The sequence below is a fragment of the Botrytis byssoidea genome (genome assembly GCF_014898295.1).
Source record: "Botrytis byssoidea strain MUCL 94 chromosome Unknown BBYS_023, whole genome shotgun sequence".
Classification (NCBI taxonomy): domain Eukaryota; kingdom Fungi; phylum Ascomycota; class Leotiomycetes; order Helotiales; family Sclerotiniaceae; genus Botrytis; species Botrytis byssoidea.
The window spans coordinates 910-23,601 of record NW_024065864.1 but is presented as its reverse complement, the minus strand read 5'-3'; the positions used below and the strand labels follow the sequence as shown (position 1 = coordinate 23,601).

At 39.3% G+C, this 22,692-nt stretch overlaps 4 protein-coding genes across 4 annotated transcripts; 2 read left to right on the top strand and 2 right to left on the bottom strand.

The window, feature by feature from the left end:
- Positions 1 to 363: 363 nt before the first annotated feature.
- On the top strand, positions 364 to 1,926 carry EAE97_009622 (uncharacterized protein; the record flags this gene model as incomplete). The annotated part of the gene is made up of 3 exons (XM_038880137.1): positions 364 to 1,061; positions 1,187 to 1,298; positions 1,546 to 1,926. The coding sequence occupies 3 exons, from the start codon at positions 364 to 366 to the stop codon at positions 1,924 to 1,926; spliced, it is 1,191 nt and encodes a 396-aa protein (XP_038728843.1).
- Positions 1,927 to 4,118: 2,192 nt separating this feature from the next.
- Positions 4,119 to 6,869, bottom strand: EAE97_009621 (uncharacterized protein). Its single transcript, XM_038880136.1, has 5 exons — positions 6,396 to 6,869; positions 5,745 to 6,045; positions 5,203 to 5,554; positions 4,666 to 5,121; positions 4,119 to 4,618 (listed from the first exon to the last, which is right to left on the bottom strand). The coding sequence occupies exons 1-5, from the start codon at positions 6,562 to 6,564 to the stop codon at positions 4,169 to 4,171; spliced, it is 1,728 nt and encodes a 575-aa protein (XP_038728842.1). The 5' UTR covers positions 6,565 to 6,869; the 3' UTR covers positions 4,119 to 4,168.
- Positions 6,870 to 8,863: 1,994 nt separating this feature from the next.
- Positions 8,864 to 13,976, top strand: EAE97_009620 (uncharacterized protein; the record flags this gene model as incomplete). Its single annotated transcript, XM_038880135.1, has 4 exons — positions 8,864 to 9,089; positions 9,212 to 9,843; positions 9,899 to 13,256; positions 13,327 to 13,976. The coding sequence occupies 4 exons, from the start codon at positions 8,864 to 8,866 to the stop codon at positions 13,974 to 13,976; spliced, it is 4,866 nt and encodes a 1,621-aa protein (XP_038728841.1).
- Positions 13,977 to 14,743: 767 nt separating this feature from the next.
- EAE97_009619 (uncharacterized protein) lies at positions 14,744 to 16,227 on the bottom strand (the record flags this gene model as incomplete). Its single annotated transcript, XM_038880134.1, is given in 5 exon segments — positions 14,744 to 15,010; positions 15,030 to 15,278; positions 15,363 to 15,586; positions 15,900 to 16,105; positions 16,211 to 16,227. 5 exon segments carry the CDS (start codon positions 16,225 to 16,227, stop codon positions 14,744 to 14,746), a joined length of 963 nt encoding a protein of 320 aa, XP_038728840.1.
- Positions 16,228 to 22,692: the final 6,465 nt, after the last annotated feature.

The window sequence follows — 22,692 nt, the reverse complement described above, 5'->3', positions numbered from 1 at the left end:
TCAACAAGAACCCAATCTTACAGATCACCAGTGGGTAAAGCTATGCCCACTAATATATGGAATGACTTTCTCATAAACTACTTCTTTTATGCCTCTGGTGCTCATCACTTCCTAGCTCAAATGCACACTCCAGAATGTTCCGAGGTTGGGTTAGAAAACTGTTTTGTTTTCATTGCCAAGTTGTGCAAGTACATTGGTGGCATGTTCTTGCTGCGGGGTAGGTGACACTCTCACCAATATGTTTTGTTTATACAAATGAGGCCGAGTATATAAAATCTCTTCATCAAACGTTGTCCCATTTCTTTACACGTCCACTTTCTTTCAGATTACCCTTTTCATTCGTACAACAAGAGATCTTTCAGGATGGCTTCCTCTTCTCGCTGGACCGACCTATCAGATCAGCTTTATTCAACTCTTCCAGCCTTTGACGAACTGATTAACAAAGATGCTCAATATAACGCTTTTGTAAAGACTCCAGCCATTCTTCCCCAAACTACCTTTGGAATAGGCACATCGACCTCAAACAACATTATAGTTATTGCCATAGATCATGGTAAATGTCATGCGAGAGTTGGTACGGCCCAGGAGGCTTCATTCATACTATTAGCATCACTTAGACATTGGGAGCAATTCTTTCAGCCAATTCCAGTGGCTCCCTTTCAAAGCTATTGGGGTATGTTTGGAATGAACATCAAGCAAAAAGGTATCGAGATTCAAGGAGATCAAATGTCTTTCACACAGCATACTCATATCTGGAGACGAGTTCTTGAAGTGGTACATGACGCATATTGCGGGCCGATGAAATTAGATGAAGAGTCTGAAGTGGATGAAGATTATGTCATTGGTCGTTATGTATATTTGACCATCCCAACATGGGGGAAATGCAAAGTTTTCTACGAAAGGGGATCTGGGAAGCAAGACATAGTTTTCCTCCATACGGCAGGTGCAGACGGTCGACAATATCATGGGGTTATGAACCATGCGGCCATGCGTGAGAAGTGCAATATGATAGCTTTTGATCTACCGGGTCATGGGAAAAGTTACCCTCCTCCAAATCACTGGTAAGCAAACATAATAATTTGAACCATACTTTCTGTTGGGAAGATTGGAGGTCCTATTATAGGCTTTTGACCTTCACAACACCACAAGTTTGACGTGGAAAAATCACTGATATGAAATCCTCTAGTCCCGGTGGTTATACAGATACTGAAGACAGTTATGTCGGTGCAATCACCGCGATAGTCAAGAAACTGAAACTAAACAAACCCATAATATGCGGAGCATCCATGGCTGGTCAAGTATGTTTAGCTGTAGCAACTAGAGCTGACGAAGTTAGTGCCGGTGGAACAATTCCACTACAAGGATGAGTATTCCATCCACACAATGACATTACTAACAACCACAGCTGTGAGTATCTTAACATGGATCGTCAATTCAACGACCAATCACCCTACGTCAATCAATCGCTCTTTAACTCAGAATGGGTATACAGCGCAATGACTCGCATCCCAGCTCCCCAAGTCCAAAACTAACATCCACGCACAGATGATGTCACCAACCACCCCTCTCGCCAACAAACAACTCATCTGGCACATGTACAGCGTATCCGCCTACGGAATCTTCCACGGAGACCTCGAATTCTACTTTGGCGGTTTTGACGGCCGCACCCGAGTCTCCAGCATCGATACCAAAAAATGTCCAGTGTTCATGCTGACAGGCGAATACGATTGGGGCAACACACCTGCCGTGTCTCAAGCAACGTGTGATAAGATCCCCGGAGCGAGACATAAAGCTATGCCCGACATTGGACATTTTCCGGCGACGGAAAAGCCGCAGAAATTTGTCCCGCATCTTTTGGAAGCGATCGATTGGATTCGCCATATGCGCATGCAGGATGGGATGGACAGTGTGGAGCAAAATGTGTGAGTGGGCATTGCAGGGGGGGCGGGGTGATGATATAGGAGAATTGTATGCGCGAGTTTGAGTTGCTTGCTCATTCAACATGGTGCGGAGGAAGTAACTATATTTTCTTCCAAGATATATTCTATTGAATACACAATCTTCTAGCAATGATGTTTGAGGTCTCTTGTTTCTTTCAACAACGTGCAGTAGGTATAGTATGTACAGTACTAGGCCACTTATATCCGCCCCCCCGCTTATTTTATGGTGTCACATATTGCACCACCCTTTTTCAATATTAAATATTAAATCAATTAAGAATTATAAAATTATCAAATTTGAATAAATGAATAATATATTCTTATATTATTAATATATATAAAAATTATCTTATTATTGATTTTAAATTTATTAATATTTAGTATATTAGTTATTTGCTATAATATAAGTTTCAATTCTAAAAGACATATTAGTTTCTAAATTATTAAATAATTCTTTATTCAATATATCCTAAACTATTTGTAAATAATTCTTTAGTTTTTAATAAATATATTCTGATTTGCTTTTATTAATAATAATATTAAAAAACATTTTATATATTCTTATCTTTAGGGTTTATTATATATACTTTATAGAATTGAAATTGAAAGAATAAGTGTCACGGGTTCAATACGTAGTTATGTGGATGCCTTAGGCATTCGCCCTCCATATAGTCGGCGCCTCTCCGCCTCCTTCTTCACTCCTTGTAGAATATCATACATCTTACCTAGTACCTACCTCTTGCGCCGTGATAATAAGGAAACTAATTTTTTAATAAAGAAATCTTTTTCTCTTGAAATTAATCTTATATTTTATAGGTATAATAAATAAAAGTATTATTTTGTATAAATTTATATTCTAAATTAAATTTTTTGAAAATAGGATTTATTTTAGTTTTAAGAATTTCGAAATAAAACTTAATATTATACCCATATTTTATATTCTCAAAATTCTTATTTATTATATATAAATTATTTTTTCTAATATTCTAAAAGCTTTTTTAATATATAATCTTTATATTTTTATTTGTATTATATATTTCAATTATTTCTAAATTCTATTTTTAAAAATTAATATAAAAATATTATTTTAATCTTTTTTTTCTTTTTTATTTTATAAAGTATTTATTTGATTATATAATTAAATCTCATTTTTTAATCATTAATTCTCTATAATTTAGATATTATTTAAACTATTGAATAATATATATTAATATAAGCTCTAATCTCTTTTTATATTTCTAATTGATTATACTATATTTGATTAAAATCCTTTTAATAATTCTAATATTATAATTAAATTCAACCTTTTGAATAATTTATTTATATATAGCTTTTAAAAACAATTATATATATTATAATAATATTTGTTTATTTTATTTAATATATAATTTAGATTGATTAATATATAATAGATATATATTATTGTTATATATTAAATCTTGTAAAAAAGTATATTATATAGTTTTATAAGAGAATCCAAGGTCCTTTGTAATTCAATAAGAATTAAGGCTTTTTTTTATCTCATTAACTATTTTGTTATATATATATAGAATAAAATATTTATAAGAATCATTTTGTATACCTTTAATATATTATATATTATAAATTAAAAGTATAATTAAAATAATAAAATGTGATTGTGGGAGTGTAATGCGTGAAAAAACGCGTTTTGTGGAGTTTCGGCTAATAGAAGTGCACGGTGACTGTACATACACTAAGAAAATCTGAATATAAAAAAGAAGTTCTTTTGCACCTCGTTCGTAGATCCTCTTAAGATCTACACAGATAACACTATATACTGCCTCTTTTCCCCCAAACTCTTACACAGTATTCTGCACAAATGACCTTCTAAGAATTCGCCAGACTTTCTAACCCGATTCATCAAGTCTCAAAGCCCCGTTTCCATTCTATCACTCTATATCCCATCAAAAAGCTAGGGCAGACAAGGAACGTACTGCGTTTTCAGTTGTATAAGAGGTGTCATGGTCCATGTATGAAGTTTAAAGTTCCAAAGTAATAATAATAGTCCTCGCGGGAACCGTTCATATCATATCGGATGTGATAGAGAATATAAAATTAGATTTATGCTATCTAGATATCTTCATTTGATATCAAATGTCTATCTAATTCGCGTCCACCCCATAACTTCTAAATATACAAAAATTTCACAATCATACATGAATACATCCGCTGACCCATCCCCCGATCCCCACCCACAGCCCCAAAAACTACTTATCTTCCGCATCACCATCCTCCTCCGGCTTCTCCTCCAACACCACCTCCGTAACCTTCGTACCCTTTTTCTCGCCATCACTCATCGTAATCTTATATTTCCCACCCAGCACCAAATCCTTCGCCACAATCTCTCTCGTTCTGCCCAAACTCTCAATATCATTGATTCTCTGCAACGTCGCTTCAAGATGTTGTTCGAAGCCCTCTTCGGCGCAGATACTACGGAAAGCTTGTTGCATGGGCACGGAATCCGCGCGCACCATCGCTTTCGAGGTAATGGTGAAGAGATTCACGTGATCGTATTGCTGGATGAAATCTGCACGCGTCATAATCTGGCGGGCTTTGTGGAGGGGGATTTCGGGGATGTTGTGTGAGCCGTCGTCGATGTATGTGGGAGTGTCTTTCTCGGCGGCGACGAGCGCTTGTGCTAGGACCATGGCTGCGGACTGGGGAGTGTGAGTGTGAGGGATAGAAGGAGGGGGAAGATACTTACGGCATATTTTTGTTGGTCCATTACGTCGTCGTCCATTTCCATACCGAGGATCCAACATTGGTTGAGGAACCAGCGGCGCTCAGTGTCGATGATGTTGTTGCACGTTTCAAGCATATCTGAGGATTTGGCAACTCGGTTCAAGAACGTGAGACGGCCACCTACGCGGTTGTAGACCTCATTTAGTATTTCAGTCGAAGGCGTTTCCGCATAGTATTTTTGACGGTATCTTTGAAGAGCAGACACAGCCAGACTGCGTGGAAGATCGGGAATCGTAGTGACTTCCATACGAGTTGCCAGTAACTTCAGTCTTTCGTAAACCCAATAGTCATCACTGTTAAAAACCATAGTGACTAAGTTGGAAGCGGCCCATTGTTCAGCACGTTGTTGTAAAAGTTCGAGTAGGTCCTTGCCATTCTCGTCGTCTCGGAGAAGGTGTATCGCATTTATAATGACAATCTGAGATCGTAAGTATTGAGACGTTATTCAGAGCATATCTCGGCTGGCATTGTCAGATCAAAGAAAGATGTAAAAACTCACTAAAGGTCCACGACCAGTACTCCGTCTCTTCAGTGCAACTTTTTCCAATTTGTTCATCGCTCTCTCAATATCCAATAACGCTGTGCTATCTCTTGGTCCTCGTTCTGAAAAGTATGATCCAATATAATCCTCATTGAATTCAAAATTGAGGGCTTTTCCTAAACGTACTCTGAAGATCTCAGGGTCCGCATGCGCTTCAAACATACTGACTCCTTCACCATCAATCTTCTGCATCGCCTCGAGCAACATACTGGATTTGCCTACACCCTTTTCTCCGATCAATAGATGATAATGTCCACGATCTTCTCCGTGAACTATTTTGTCAATCTTCTCTTGCTCTGCACGGTGAATCCTGTGATTGATCGGGTCAGTAACACCTACTAAGCCAAGCACAAATTTTAGAGGAAAATGAAGAACAAAAGTAAAGTTAAGGAAAAGATGACAAGTCTGAGAAAAAAAAAATTGAAAAGAATTCAAATAAAATGGCGTTCCAGTTCAGAAATAGGAATGGGTGTTAAAAGCAGCAAAACTTGTGTACGAACCAATGTTCATCATCGTCAGCTGCATACCTCTTTGGCATCTGTTTCGTAGTTGCGGCAAGGTCTAGAACTGGATCACCCGGCTTGAAGGCAATTTCCATCTTATGAATAACCATCCATTTGTAAAACCTATGATAGAGATAACCACCCAAGGCAAATCCCGTTCCAAGTACAATGATAGATGCAAAGGCCGTCAATGCAGCGTCGAGCATCTTAGTCTTAGCATTGAAAGGCTCATCATGTGATGAGTAATCTTTTCGATCCTTCCGATAATGATTATGGGATGATTCATTCTCGGAATTGCCTGTGTATATTATCTGATTAATATTCTTCGAGAACAACTGAAAATAAAAGCAAGAAGTAAACGTTGTTAAGAGCACGTGGGTTTCACGTGTGAAGAGATGGTGATATGCACTATAAGTGCTAGCTTTGAGATGTGCATGTCTGCCATCTATCTAGATCGGTATCATCCGATTAATCTATTCGAAGCATCTAACATAGCTTATGCAATGTTGACAGCCATAGGTTATAGATAAACTGAGACATCCCCATTGAAAATCCAGCTTCCGATAAAAAGGAGCGAGTCAGACAAGTAATAGACTGCCAAGCAATACAAGGTCAGGACGGAGAATTGAAAAAAAGGGACAAACTCACGCTTTCCTGAATTGAAACCATTTGAATTATGTTCTGAAGCCGTTTCTGTCGAGAGACATCGTAGTTGTGATTGTGTGATGATGGGCTTTCGTGTTTGTGACCAATAGCGCGTTGTAGAGGCGCGTATGGTTCTTTGGACCACGGCTCTTTGAATGACTGAAGGTTGCATCGCTAATCTTTCCCTTTCCCCTTTTCTTTCTCTAGCTCAGGGCGGATGTATGTATGAGAAACTTGAAGTGTAAAAGAAGTGTCAAGGAAGTTGTGTCGATTGGATATAATCATCAGAAATCATTTCTATGTACTTTTGTTTTTGGTTGTGGTTGTGGTGTTTGTTGTTTAGTAGGGGGTTTGGGTTTTGGTGAATTATGGTCAAAGTTTGATGTTCGTTCGTAATCTGCTTGGCGGCGTGAGAGCTTGAGCTATGGTAAATTAAAGGTTATGACCAAAGATGTGATTGAATTCTGAAACAAGTGATATTCATGGGAGTATTAGGTACTTGAGATTCATCTCAACTTGAGCTCTCTCAAGTTCATACCGGTACAATGGAACTGATTTTGCTTGGGTTCCCGTGAATTCCTACAATTAGATCCCCAAAGTAAACAGAAGCCTGGGTAACCTCACTGTGTGGTGAGTGGATGATTATTACTTAGGTAGTCCATTCTTTTTGGGTAAGAAGCAGAATCCTGTGTGATGAAGTAATAAGGTTAGCAGGCAAAGCAAATCACAATTCAGCAATCATCTCCAGATTTGCTTCTTCTCATGGGACACCGTCGGATCACTGCAGCTGTCAGTACAAGTTCGGATTCAATTGTGATATTCTGTTCGCTACAAACATTCTAGTGTGATTTTACTGCCGTCTACTTATACAGAATCCCCAAGACTTGTAACGTTCATCTGCTACAAGGTCCTCGAGGGGGTTTTACTCTACAGAATCTAAAAAGAGCTCAGAAAGCAGAAGCATAATCAAATGGAGCCAGATGACGGCCGAGATCTAATAATATATGAATAATGAAAGTAAAATCCATGGGGATGCTGATCCTAGCCTGGTAATACCGGTAGACATAGCCAAAATTAGGCCCAATTTTTCCTGCACGGTGACCCTTCATTACATACCCGAAATACCTTTCTTACAACGGCACAAGATTGACCACTTTCAACGCCATAATAAAATCTTCAGATCTTCAACCATACAGCCATCTAGCACAGAATATTGTACACGGCACAATAACTGCTCTGATCTTTGAAAGAATTCCACTTATACCTGTAAACATCCAGAATACTTCACACGGCTTCCTTCTATATGATTCTAGAAAAGGACATTTGCATTGCTAGTGACGGCAATTAACATTCTAGACATCACCTTTCCTGCATGGACCCTAAGGTCCCTCCCCTTTCGTCTAAGACGATCTTTGAGCTGTAACTACCTAGCTTTGTTTCGTCGGCTGTTCAAAGCCATATGGTATATTGATGAGTGAAGAGATTCCGATATGAAAGCTAATATTTCCGATGCAAGATGTGCGGGATACCCGTCATACTCGACCACTTCGATAACCAATATATTGACTACTTCCACCTCCAAACCATGTATGAACAATGTTGGGGAGTAAATAACATTCGTTGGGATACTTTGGGACGACTTGAAGCTGCACGTAAGAATGCATGATCATGTGAAATATGCAGCCAATGCCATATATGGATACGCTCTGGATTTGTACAACCCAAAATCCCTTGGAACGGATCGTTGTTCAGTTGCCGGAACCCATAAAGCAATGCTTTAAGAATTCTGATCAGGAACCATTATTGAGCATGGATCTCTGAAAGCAGAGGATCATGGGTACATATATGATCCATTGCTTTTCGTTCTAGTCAGACGAATGGTGCGTAGGAAGATATATCTCTTCCAACCCTAAGTACCAATCAGAACTTTCCATCATATGTCAAATTCTCCGTCCCCGGGTCATATATTAGCTAGGATACCTTGCTGTTCCCCGTTTGCCATGCGGATGCCAACATCAAATGTGGGTACCGAGTCAACGACGAGTGTCAATATTGAGGTATCAAGAAAGGCAGATGATAGCTAAATATTTAGCACAAATACTCGTCTCCTCTTCCACATAGTATCATTGAGAGTCTTCTCTCAAAAATTTGCTACTTGCATCAAATCCTCCAAGACTATCTTTGGTATACAATTGAAGGGATTGTAACAATACAGCTGTATCGTCTGATGTATACTTCCTGGGTGGCAATTTGAAGAGTTTATACAAAATTACTTATGTATCAAGAGCTCAAGAGAAGAAGAAAAGAGGATCTTTAAATCTTCTGCTAAAGTATATTCAGTAGAGCTTTTCAAATCTTTCATCCTGGCATTGGCATTGTCATTCCCGAAAATATTCAATGAGAAAATTCATTCGTTTTCGTTTATATTGTTCATTGATTGGAGGAAACTCAAAGACCTTTATCTCAATGATATGGCGAGAAAGTCATTCTCGAATGGCTCCTGGCAGGATGGGGTCTCATCGACCAGGTCTTCCTTATCTTCAACTTCAAGCGATCCGATCGATAACTTTTCCAACTTTCCCATCACAACCACCATTGATAAACACACAGATCGAGTTCCTTGGATCATCAACCATGTATTAGAGTGTCATCTATCCTCTGAACTTCCTTTGAAAATAATGTTTTCCTTTAATGCAGGTATGTGAAAACTTGTTCAAGCTTTTTCTCTCTTCCCATTATTGCACAGTGTCAGGTCGGGTCGTATTGGTCGCATCCGACCTGGTTTCTCAAAACAAAAGCTGACTTGATTAAATAATTAGGGCATCGGGTGCCAACATTAAAGGAAGCACACAAGTGGTGGCAGTACGAACCAAAGGGAACAGCTATCATACACTTCTTAATCTCATTAGAAAATTCTAAGCCAGAGAATAAGGATGACCCAACCACCAAACCTGGAAATGTTAGGGAGAATAAAACAAGTGAAGCTGGAGATACTCAAGAGGATAAATCGAGCAAGTCCGATGATATCAAGGATGAAAACTTCAAATCAACAATTCGAAACCGTGCTGCTTGTGACCCTTTCATGGATGCCTCAAATCAAGCTCTTGTTGATATCAACTTTGAATCAGAGCTCTCAAATATCAGACGAGCAAATAGAGGGCTGCCACCTGAATTCATCAGAAAGTGGTGCTTGGATCGAGTATTCACAAAGGATGAAGATCAGGCGGATTTTGATCAGGCCCTCACTGGCATTGACTATCTTCAAGATCTTGAATGTCGAAGACGAGAGGCTCTTAGAGAAGTTGCTTTACGTTTGAAAATCGACAAGCACAATTGGAGAAGAATCTTGAGTGCTGATCCTGATGCCAAAAAATGGGTAGAAGATATTCAAGCTCAAGAGACGATTATCGAAGGATTCTATGCTACTTGCTTTGTTGATCTACGAATCTGGGTATGCGAATGTGCCTCTTCAAGATCATTGGTCATGCTGACCCTTCATTTGATAGACAATGCTCCATGAACTTAAAGCTCAGCCATTTTATAAGCCGAATGCTCTCGCCATGCTCAATACATTATATCCACCATGTATTCGGGATCTCCCAAATGATCGCATTGATCGCGACAAATTACGAAAGCATCGAGCCAAGTTCTATAATCTCATCGTCCAGGTGACCCACGAAGGTATCGAAGCTTTGAAAGAGTTTGAACCCCTTTTAAAGAACCCGGCATGCAAGCACAATTGGGTTGATACTCGAGAGAACTTGAAAGATTATATTGAGCTAGCCAGTAAGATGATTGAGCAATCTAACGCTATACACGATGTCATGTTCTTCAAGAGAAGCGCTGCAGTGGCATACAGTATAGGATCTGCACGCTCTAGAAGCACAACCGCATCCTCATCTACATCAGCTCGCACTGAACGCCAAAGTGATCACAATGAACAATCAGTCACAACAAAGAATACTGCTTTCGAATCAGAAAAGCCAGCCTCTCAGCATCATTCACAAAGCACAGCAGAAAAAACGAACAGTAAGAATGATAGATCGAACCCAGTCACTTCAAGCTCAACAGATGATTCTCAAAACTCTTACAGGGCTGAGGCAAAAGTACACAGCCGAAAGCGATTGGCATCTCCAAAACGTCAACACGAATACCGTGAAGAATATCACACAATACCAATGAACGCGCCAAGAACACCTCGCGCAGTAATGACAATCCCTAAAATCCCGGATTCTCAAAGCTTCTCAAGCTCAAAGTCATCAAATGGAGATGGGAGAGAATCGGTGCACAACCAGCAGCGGGTACTCCGATTAAACGCACCGTTCACAGAACAATTCTCCGAAGCGGCACATCATAGTAGTTTCCAGTCTTGGGTCCCATTGAAAGATCAACAAAAGATGTCGCCGTATCGTCTGACATCATTCCCTGATCCGTGGTCGAGAGGTCCTCCTAAACCAAAGTATCAGCTTCGTTCACAAAAATTATCTGAAGATGAGAAACTTCTGCGAGTCTTGTGCCGGCCAGAAGCCCCTATGGAAAGAAGAGCATCTTTCTCGAATGGAGTTACAGGTTCATCTTCACGAGCAAGGACTTTGAGTGTTGCTTCCACAAAAGTAAAGTCTCGTGGAATGTACAAATATGGCGGTGCAACTTCATTTGAAACTTTCCGGGCTGGCTCTTCAACACACGTTTTCCAATACAACTCTTTGACTCAACTCGCTCCAATGAAGCAAGTTGAGCATGTCTTGACAAATAATTCAAATGCAATCAAAGCTTATCAAGCCTTGGATTTACAAGAGTTGCCTGGGTATGCTTCAGCCCCGAAGGTTGTTATTCTAGAAAACACCCATAGACCTCTACTCCATACACAAAAATCGAGCGGCACTTTCGGTGGCCTTAGAAGCCGGAATTTGAGTGGCGCGTCTTCAACGGCTGTTTCTCCACTCATCTCGCAGCAGATTACCCCAGTCATAGGCGCTTCTCGAAAACTTCAACTGCGTAAAACAACATTGCGCGATTTTACTACAGATCTGGAGTTAGAGTCACACCCTACCAGCCGCGAGCATAAGTCTCCTCTACCTCACGCCACTTCAGCAATCGCGACGCCCAGAATCAAGCTTCGCAAAACGCCGTTACATGATGCTGCAGATGCAGAGATGCAAACCCCAAGTCCACTCCCATCAATCCCACAGTCGCCTCTATCAATGAGACAAGAAATTCCTATTACGCCAACTCCTGGAACTCAACTTCATAGAACTGCTCTGCATAATACTTCAGTTGAAGATCAAACACGAAAGACATCACTGTCTGGTTCAAAAAAACCCTTACCCTCACCATTGAATCCTGATACGCCATCCCCGCGTATGGAAACTCGACAAAAACCAAAGAGACGCATGAAGTCAAGGCCTTATAATGATCTTGAATGCGAAGCCATGGCAGATCGTGCTACCAAGAAGATGCCTTCCGTTGCGAGGGAAAATTTGATAGATGCGGTTGTTGGAGACACCACTCTTCCACAAATGTCTCCAAGTACCGATCTTTCATTCTTGGCTAGTCCATATGGACCTTCTGTAGTGTTTCAACCCAGATTGAGGAAGAGGAGTAGTTTGGCGACCATAGTCTGTAGGAAATCTATTGAGAGTTTAAAGTCGGTCAGATTTGAGGACACCGAATTATGCCAAGAAAACACAACTCCGAAAACTCCTAGACAATCATCTGAACGTTCAAAGACCCCAAGAAAATCTTCTGAAAGTTCTAAGTCCATTGGTATCAAGAGCGGTGACAATGCACTTGGAATTTCGATACCGAACGCAAATTCAACCACTACTTTTTCTCGTTTATCACCTATTGCTCCGACAGATTCTTATGTGGATTTTCCACCACCGCCATTAACTAAGCAGATATTGAAAAAGCAGAAGAGTCTGGGTTTATTTCCTCGTAGAGGAAGCGAACCAGCAAATGATGCTGTGGATCTTCCTGAGCGAGCAATTTTAAAGAAGCAAAAGAGCTTGGGTCTATCTCCTCACAGAGATCGCGGAAAAGAGGAAGATAGGTCTCTACAGTCGGCTCTGACATCTAAGTCTCAAGATATGGGAGGCATATTCGATGGTTCACAACAGAACTGCACGGCATATTCGGCTCATACAGCCACTGCTTGCAGAGAGCCATACAGATTTCCGGTCCCGCCTAATAGAATTCCACTTAATCAGGACGACGCCCCTCAATCATTATACTCTCCTGCCGAAGCTGCCAAAACCCAGATCATAAAAGAGTCTCCCATAGTATCGAAACCGGTGGTCCGAATCAACACAGCTAGAAAATTTTCAGCAATATCAAACCCAAGTCCTATATCCCCCGCAAATAAAGTATACGGCTTTATCCCTCCACCTCTCAAAAAGCAAATAAGTTTTGGCGGCTGGGAAACTGATTTTGATATTGCATTAGAACATGAACATCGTCTCAAACTCGAACATGCAAAGGCTCAAATTCCATCTCAGCACTTGATGAAACAAAGGGTTTCTCCCATCAATACGATTTCGTCTAATGAGTCTAGTGAGTCAAATTCTCTGCAACTCAAGAAAACAACATCAAAGCTTTCAAAGACGACATCGTTTGTGGACGACGAGGAACAGATTTTGCAGCCCCCTACGACACCGAGCTCTGGGAAAATTGGAAAGCTTTTTATGAATGCGGGAGCGAATATTGGTGCAATATTCGTTGGGAAGAGTGCGACGACACCTGATTTGCACGATTTGCAGGGAAAATCGCCGAAAGTGCCTGTTTCTATACTTTCTAAGAAAGAGGGAAAGGAGAAATCTGTATACGGAAAGGATGGGACAATTGGGAGGCAGCAAAAAACTGGTAGTAAGTATTTTTCCTTTCTTTAATCATTGGTTATAAAGAATATATACTGACGATAGTCTCCTTGAAATAGCCTTAGCCAACCTCCTCAACAGCTTCAATCCTTCCCGCATCTTTAGCAAACGCTCTCACAACAAATCTTCTCTATCTCATAAACACAAATTGGTCAGCTACCGTCGTCGCGAACAACTTCTTCGAAAACACTTCAGACTTAAAGCGCACACATTGCAACGATATAAAAAGCAAATGGTACTAGAAGATGGTCAAGGAATACTGTATGCAGAGGGAATCAAATGGTTAGATAGATATAAACCATTTGTGCGAGAAAGTCCAGAGATTTATAGGAGGAAAGAGTGGATGAGGTCTTGGTTACTGGAAGGTGCGAGGGCGGAGAAAGAGGGATTGAGGAAGGTGTCCGGAGCGCCAATTTTGAGGGATGCGAGTGTGAAGGTCGGGGTTAAGAAGGGAGGGAGAGATACGAGGAGAAGAGTCTTTGAGGGATTTGTGGCGAGGGATGTGAGAGATGTGAGAGGGAAAAGGGATCAGGAGAGCGGCGTGGAGAGGATATTGGAGAAGATTGATTGGAGAAAGGAAGGGTGGTTTGAGGAACCGAGGGCTAGGAGAGTGAGGGCTGGGAAGAAAGGGGAGAATGGAGAGGTGGTGAAGAATGGGGGGAGGAAAAAGCATGTCATGATTAGTACGGAGAGATATGATCGGTATTAATGGGATGGAATGGAAAGGGAATGGAAAATTGGCTGGGTATGTATGATTGGAATTAGGATAAGGAACGGAATTGGGATCAGAATTTTCTGTGAGATATTTATAGATATCGGGGACTGGGAATAGTGTTTATTAGGTGGTATGTACTGCGTTTAAGCAGTGGAATCATATGAAAAAGATGATAGTCATGATTATCACAGGAAGGGATGGAGTATGAGGGATTGAAGGATGGTCAGGCATGAGAGATGAGAGGTGGATGATGTGTTGATTAGTGTATTTTACCTAGTGTATTATCTTAATGGAATTGAATGAATGACAGATGATAGCTGGATTATATCGTAATGGACGCGCACAATTGCGAAGTTCGAAAAGACGAATGCGCATGGAATGTACGTGTGAGATGTATGTCAAGTGTATATACGTGGTATGTATACTCAAAAAAAGGAAGTGTAGTTGTCTCGATGATTGTGGATATTCGCATCGAATGAGAGGTTATACAATATCTGATAGCGACTCCGATACTGCCACAGATCTTAACGTGTTATTTCAGACTACACTCTTCGTACGCAATGAGCGTATCACTAAGTAGAGTTATAGAAATGCTAAAGGTATCATTTTGAGGAATACGGGATCTTCCTTCTGATTTTGAATCTGTAACATCTGGTATCTAATGCGGAAATTCGACAATCTAATTACACAAAATCCCTCCCAGAACCACGGAATTTGCAATCACGATTCCTTTATCTAGATATAAATTTCTATACAAAATATCACAATCCATATGTATCATCCAATTCCTGCATCCCAGCCCCATCATCCCTTTCCCTGTAATAAACCTCCAGAACCTCATCAAGCCCCTCCTCCACCTTTTTTGCCCATGGTACCCATCCCAATACCTCCTTCGCCCTCGTACATCTCACTTGCATATTAATACCGAACAAATACGCCGTCAAGGTCCCTACTACTTTTACCGCTTCCGAGAATGAGAGTGTCTTGATCTGCGTATCGTGCACCAACTTATATGGGGGTTTTGACACCTTTGAGATAAGAAATGACATGTATTCTCCGAAAGAAAGATCTTCCGATGCAGCGAAATAGAAGGCTTCCGGGCCCCATTTTTGAGGATCGGGAGATGCGTCGTTGAGCGCGGAGGAGAGGAGAGAGATAGATTTGAGCGAGATCGAGAACGTGGATGTGTGATTGGAGATTTGTGGTGGGGGAGATGGTGAAGCCGGATTGGGTGGTTGTAATGGCGGAGAGGAGGGGAGGGAGAGAGGCCGTGGACGACGGTGGGGGAGATGATGGCTATATTTATGGAGGGAGATGCGGCGAATACGAGCTGGGGGTTTGTTAGTATCGTGTGGGGAGGGGGGGAAGTCAGGAGCATACGGCGTTGGAAGTAGCGTGGAGTGCGGCGGGTGGGAAAGATTTCAACGCTTGGATATCGAGTACGTCGTCAAATATCTTTTGCTCGTTTTGAGAGCTACTACCGGGTGAATCCCAAATGAGCGATGAGCCGACAGTATGGATGTAATATGCCTTTGAGGAGTGGTTTGCTGATCCTTCAAGGATAGCTGAGATAGCTACATCTTGCTTGACGTCGGGTCCTGTATCTGTGATGAAGTTTAGTGAGCTATTCCAAGTAATGTTGAATGGGAGATGTAGATATGGATGTAACTTTGGGAGGGTATTCAAATTCAACAGTCAGAGATTGGGCGAGACCAGAGGTAACTGTGATCTCAGGTCTCACTACACGAGACAAAGATTGATCATTTGCGACACCACTGAATATTATGACACTCTTCTCGCCGATGTAAATAAGAGAGGGGTTTCATCCAGAGACCCGTTCGTTCTCTCGCGATAAGCGACAATAGGAGGGGAGTCTCACTTCAACATATCCAGTAGACCAAGTACACGATCACTCACTGATGACAACATCCGCTTCCTTCGCCTCTCCAGTCAAGAGATCCAAAGATGTCAAATCCCCAACAACAAAAGTTACTCGCGGGTACTTGCCCACAAGTATTTTGCCTTTCTTCTCATCTCGTACCAATGCTTTGATATGCACATCTGGATACTTCGGATAGACGAGATCTAAAACCGCACCACCAATATGACCTGTTGCTCCGATGCTACAGTGAATGAACTAGCAAACTGACTCGACATAATCAAAGTTCTTTTCGTACAACACATTCCGGATAAACTATGAGAGAAAACCAAGACTCAATAGAACGTACATGAATATTTTTGTCATGTTTGATATGTTCGGTAATGGTATAACCCCAGGTTATTTTCTCAACCGGTGATACAAAGGACAAATAGTATCAGATTTCGATATATTTTCCGACCAGAAGATGTTGTGGAATCAAAATGGGTATACAGAATATCATTAACACGTCTACATAAGGCAGTTGGAAGTAAAATTGCCCCTCAATTGACGATAAGAAATTCGTAATCGTGGTACGCAAACATGTGAATAGAGCGGGGTGCTTAGTCGTGCATGCATTTGAAGAGGTGTGACTTTGTATGTGAATGAATGAATGGAGTTTTGATTTGCAATCAAGGTATCATATTTGAAGATTGAGGTGACAGAACATCATCAGCGTCAGCGTCAACCATTGATGACTTTGTTTGGGTCTAGGAAACTTCCTTCACCAAGGTTTCGGCCGGGTAAGATTGGACACATGATGAGAAAGCAATTGTGAAATCATAGATGGGTGTGGTTTTTGCCATCAATTAGATTAGAGATGGAAAGTAACTGAACACAAGCATGACCGCCATCAGGATATTTGATGATAGTGAGCTCACTCAAAATTGCGACGATACTTTCGCAATAGAGTTTTAGAACTTCATAGACTTGATAGACTTCAAGTGTTGACGGTTAGATCACCGGTAGATGGCTAAAATGGCATATATATTGATGTCGTCGATCATTTTCTTCAGGATTCAATCACTAAGCGTTAGGAATTAGGCTATCGGCCGCTAAAACTTTAGTGTCTACTCACGCACTCAGGCACTAAAGCCACTATTACTCACGCCACCTCAACTTCTACATCCTTCACCATCTTCCTTTACCATCTGCACCCTCAACAATACAATATATATCCTCATGATACACAACATATGTCATGAATGAGAAGCTTACAGATATTATCGTGACACACTTTACATAACGGAGTACTTCCGCTTTCAGTAAATCATTAAAACTGCTGGCATATTATCGGATATTTGTATCCTCGTATCATCGCCATACTCTGTACAAAACGAGAAACCATGCTCCTTCTTGCAATAAACACCCATGAAACAATGGTAGGTTCAGCTGACGATCGGCTTTCCGAAATCGATATGGTGCTACCGATACAATGGTCCAAAGGAATGAAAGCCTGGTAAATCATCCTTCGCCAGGGAGCAAACGGTGAGATGCGGGTTATGCAAGTGGGTTTTATGGATTGTGACCCTTGGCTAGTCGAATGCAAGCCCTAGTTACAATCATGGAAATAGTATCCGAATGCAGAAGTGCCAACAAGAAGTTTAAGCGGAATTACACAAGTACTGTAACATGCTTTGTTGTGCCTCAGTTGTACAGCGGCTAAAGCATCCCGAAGTAGATCACCCTGAAACTCTGACAGGTACAATCTTATTTCAGAGTTGACTTCCAGGTGGGTATCGTTGGAGACGAGTATACTCCAAAGATTCATTACGATCCGGAAACACGTCAATGAATTCGGGGACTGGATGAGTCCCTGTCAGTGCAAATCTCCCTTCTTTACTTTAGGCAATTCCCGAAGTGCATCCAGCCGAATTCTAACACTCATTTCTCGATTGGGTGTTGTTGAAGTCATACAATACTATTTGGAATGGCACCGTCGTGACCCACAAGGTGGATCTCATAAGGATGAGCATGTTCATGGCTCAAATTTGGGCTCAACCGCAGAGAAGCCGTTAGAGAAGAGTGGATTGATTTTGACAACACCAATAGGAAATTTTAGTATTTCCTGAAACATCAATTAGAGTTTGAGATATCATCATTATCATTCATACATGACCTCATTTGTCTCTGAATAGCTTCAACGTTCCACAGTTCTCGAAAGCTTGTGTGCCGTTGAACTCAAATATCGCCTAATTACGCAATACGGTCGTTAAAAACGATGCAACATATTGTTTTTGTCAAAGATCTCTTGCTATTATATTTCAACTGTTCGCAGAAACGCTCGTAGAAATTCACATTTGTGCTTTTCAATCTTCTAAAAAAATCTAACTGTAATTTCGGCACCAAGAACCTCAGCTGCAGATAAGATTGATGCACGTGGGCGTTTTTGCATCTAATACTAAAGATTATTCGTTATATTCAGATTTCGGGAGTTTTCACTAAACAAGTAGTTTCTCCATACGCAATGTGATTGATTCTGCACCTGTTGAAGTAACACTGCATCATGCAAGACCAATCTAAGCCCCTGTTTACCCTGTTCGCTAGAAATCTTCAATGCCACAACTTACAAAAGTCACTCGATAGTCCACATCTCGTACGACCTCAGATGATATGGTGAATCTTTAAGAAAAAAATCATTCGTTCCTCATTATCTGGAACCAACTTTCGGCAGTTCAGTAACGGAGTGACACGATATGATCGTGCTTACCGAAAGGAGATTCTTGATCATCGAAACACGATCACTCAACGGGCCGATCTTTCATACAGGCTGTTGGCTATTCTTACCTAGGTACCTCTTGTTGCATTACATACTCTGTACGTACTCAAGCACTTCTCCATTAAAATCACTTTCGGTGAACCATGTGAGGTTCCCTGAAGTGGTCGAATTTGAAATCAACTGCAGATACCTTGGCCTCTTGCTTGCATTTGTTTCGCACATGTGTAATTTCAGAGGAATTTAAGCATGCATTTGTTGTTTTTGCAGTGGTTCAAACCGGGATATCAGAAACTGCAGCTCACGTTGTACGAATGTAAAATGTGACAAAATACCTCAACACTCTCTTATCTCTCACTACAATTCAATCCGCTACTCAGCAAACATGAAGTTCGACGCGGACAGATAGCCTCGCTCGTGGAAATAACTGATGCAGACTAGCGTCGAATAGATATATTTCCGCGCGCGAATGGACTTCCGACTCGCAATCCACCCTACACTCCCATGCTCTCCGACTCCCCGAACCCTTCTTTTCTGGCTCCTTCTCGACTGGGGGAAGGTACACTTATGAGAACTATCATATTTACCATTGAGCGATGTACCGTTACTTCACATGTGTACCATGGGAACGTCGACTCGGAAGGTTGATGTATTTCCCCGTCGCAGCTAACAAAGTTAATCTAAAAAGTAGCTTAGTTATGCACAACATTGCGTGGAAGAATCATCTATTACATCCGGATTCGTGGCATGGATGTAGAGGAACTCGATTTGAGAGGCTGTGAGTACAGAGACAGGTAACTTTAGATTTAGGTTACTCCCGCGGTGGGGCGGTGAGATCCTACCACATTTGTTTCAATTCTTCCAGAGTACACCAAATGATCTCGACTGAATAATTGAGTTGAGACAAGTTACAAGACATAAACTGGCACAGGATAGCAAAGGGAGTATATATCCGTTTTCCTCATCGGTTAGATATCGAATCTGTACCGAATGCTCCAAGTATGTCTCTCCAGCACTGCACGTGCGGATCTTGAAGTCTTGTCTGTAGATCTTTGATTTACTCGACGACTTCTCTTCCTCTTCTGTATATTGATATATCGATCATGTACTTCTTTCGTACGTCCTTACTTCCCTGATTGTCTGTTGCTTGCACACATAAGCCAATCAAATAATAGCTGCGGTCCGCTCCGTAAATTTTACCTTCATACCTTCTTCCGCCAGGACCAACCACCCACCCAACCAACCAGCTCTTAAACGGGTGTCACACTACATGTAACCCGTCAGACGTCGATAACCATATCAACCACATCAACAAAATACGGATATAATCGGTTATGAGCGCTCAATATGATAGATAATTTTTCCGGGCGGGGAAGGGGTTATCATTACTTGATCCTTCGGCTGTGCTTGCTGTGCTTGCTGTGCTTGATATTTGTGTGAGTGAGGGATGTGAAAGGAAAGGAGAATTCGAGAGATTTTTGTGTGTGATGCTATGTATACGAGTATATGAGTCTTCATCCTATACACATAAATGAATGCATGTGACATTTCTAGAAAAGCTCATTTCATTTCATTTCATTTCGTGTGTGTGTGTTTCCTTCGTGACTCGGATATCTAGCATCGAGATTCTCCCTACTATCTCTATCCTCTTTTCTATTACCACTCTACTCTCCTCATACTCTACACCAATCAATTTCCCATCGGTCGCTCCATTTATATCTCCATCTTCATCTCCGTCTTCATCTCTCTCCCTCTCCCTCTCAATCTCCCTCTCCATAAAACCGCCTCAGATTCTCACATCCCAGCACCACATTACAGTCTTCTACACATCGTACCAGATAAATGCAAAATACAAGACCCATCATGTATGGATGTATTCATCATATACTGTATATACCACACCACACCATACCTATCTATCTATCTATCTATCCGCCCATCTCTCCGTTATCCGTTCATTCATCCGTTCATCCATCTATCTATCCACCCATCCAAACATCCATGCATTCTTCTTCCTCTTCTTCTTCTTCTTCTTCTTCTACATACCTACCCAATACACAACCCCCATAAATAGGAACTCCTAAACTTCTAACCCCCGTCACAAACCTCACCTCCCCCCCCCCTCCCTCCTACCCCGCAAAACCCACCAATGAAGTGGAGAATTCTCCACTCGTGATTATTTCTCCATTCATTCGCTCGCTCGCTCGCTCGGCTTACATTCCCTTTTTCATTTTCTTGTAAGACTTACCTTTCTCCTATCGTTATCCTCTCCTCTCATACTCGAGTACAATTATTTGATTTGGATTTGGATTTCTTTCCACCCAAGCCAATCAACTCAACCCCATCCATCGACTTACCTCTCGCTTGCTTATTCACACCTATTTATATATATATAAATACCTATAACGTGGTTTATCATCGAGTAGCCTATATCATCAAGTAGCCCACTTTCACCTCAATTTACACTTTCAAACCCATATTATTCAATAACAATTAAATCAATTAATTAAAACTATTAATAATCTAATAATCTAGAATCTATTAACGTGATTTATCATCGAGTAGACCATATCATCGAGTGGGCCATCATTTTTACATACAAAATTCGTCTATATGTAACCATGCATTTTCTTTATTTATTAATAGAATTTTTTAAAAATTAAAATTATAAAATTTAATTATATAAATACTACAAAAATCTCATTATTTATTAGAAATTCAAATTAATATAAGAATTATTATTAGGAATATTTTTTTGTAATAAAAATCATAACAATTTTCACTTTTTTTAATATAAAATGAAAATATTTATATAAAAATTAGATTTTTAGAAAACTAATCTTTTATTATTATTTAATCTTTTTTTCTTTTTCTAAAATAATAATTAGTTATTAAAATACGAATATTCAAAAAGTCTTAATTTTGGTGTATTTTGAAGTGGCTCACTCGATGATATGGTCCACTCGATGATAAACCACGTTATATTATTTTGATAGATTCTTATATTATATTCTGTTTTTTTCATATTTATTATAATATCAATTAAAAGATATTTCTTTATTAGAATTCCCTTCTTTTTAATACTTATTATATTAAATCTAAATATTAATCTTTTTTTAAAATAATATATTAAGAATCTTTTATTTAATAAATATTTCTTTTTAATATAATTAAGTTTTTTTTATATATTAATACTTATTTAATATTTCATTTATTATTCGAAATATATAAATCTCTATATTTAAAAGTATATTCTTATAAGCTAATCTCTTTATATCTTTAATTAAAACTAATATAATTTCAAATATAAGTATAAAAGAGCTTGATTAATAATAAGTTATTCAAGATTTAATTAATATTGATTAAAAAAGAGCTTTAATTAAATTATAAGGGATTTGAGAAATCTATTAATTTAAATCAAAAAAAAGGAGATAGATATATAAATTCGAATATCTAATTTTGAAAATATAATTTCAAAATTAAATGAAATTAAATCTATTTTTTAAAACCCTAATTTCATATTCTAAGAAATAATTGATTTTTTGTATATAGTTTTAAAAACTATAAAGAATTTAATTTTTGAAATATAATTAATATATACCTTAATAAATCTATCAATTTGAATATTATATAAATATTTCAGATTATTAAAATAATTTATATTAAATAATTAAATTAAATAACTTGAATATAATAATAAATACATATATTTAATATTATTCTCTTTATAATATACTTAAAAAACTCTTGATTTATAGCTTTTATACCTATCTAATATTAATATTTGATATTTACCCTTTTTTTAATTCTTAATATATTTATCAAAATATTTCAATTATTTTAAATCTATTTTATTATTTGTTTATTCATTAGATATAGATTTAATAACCCAATCTATAGGAAAATCGATTTTGGTATATCAATTAGAAAAATAAATCTATTCTTGAATTACTAAAAATAGGAATATAGTTTTATTTTCTTTATTATCATATATAATTGCTATAGCCTATTTCCTATTATTTAATTATATTACTTGACTTCTATTATTTCGTTTAATATTAATTATTATTATTTCG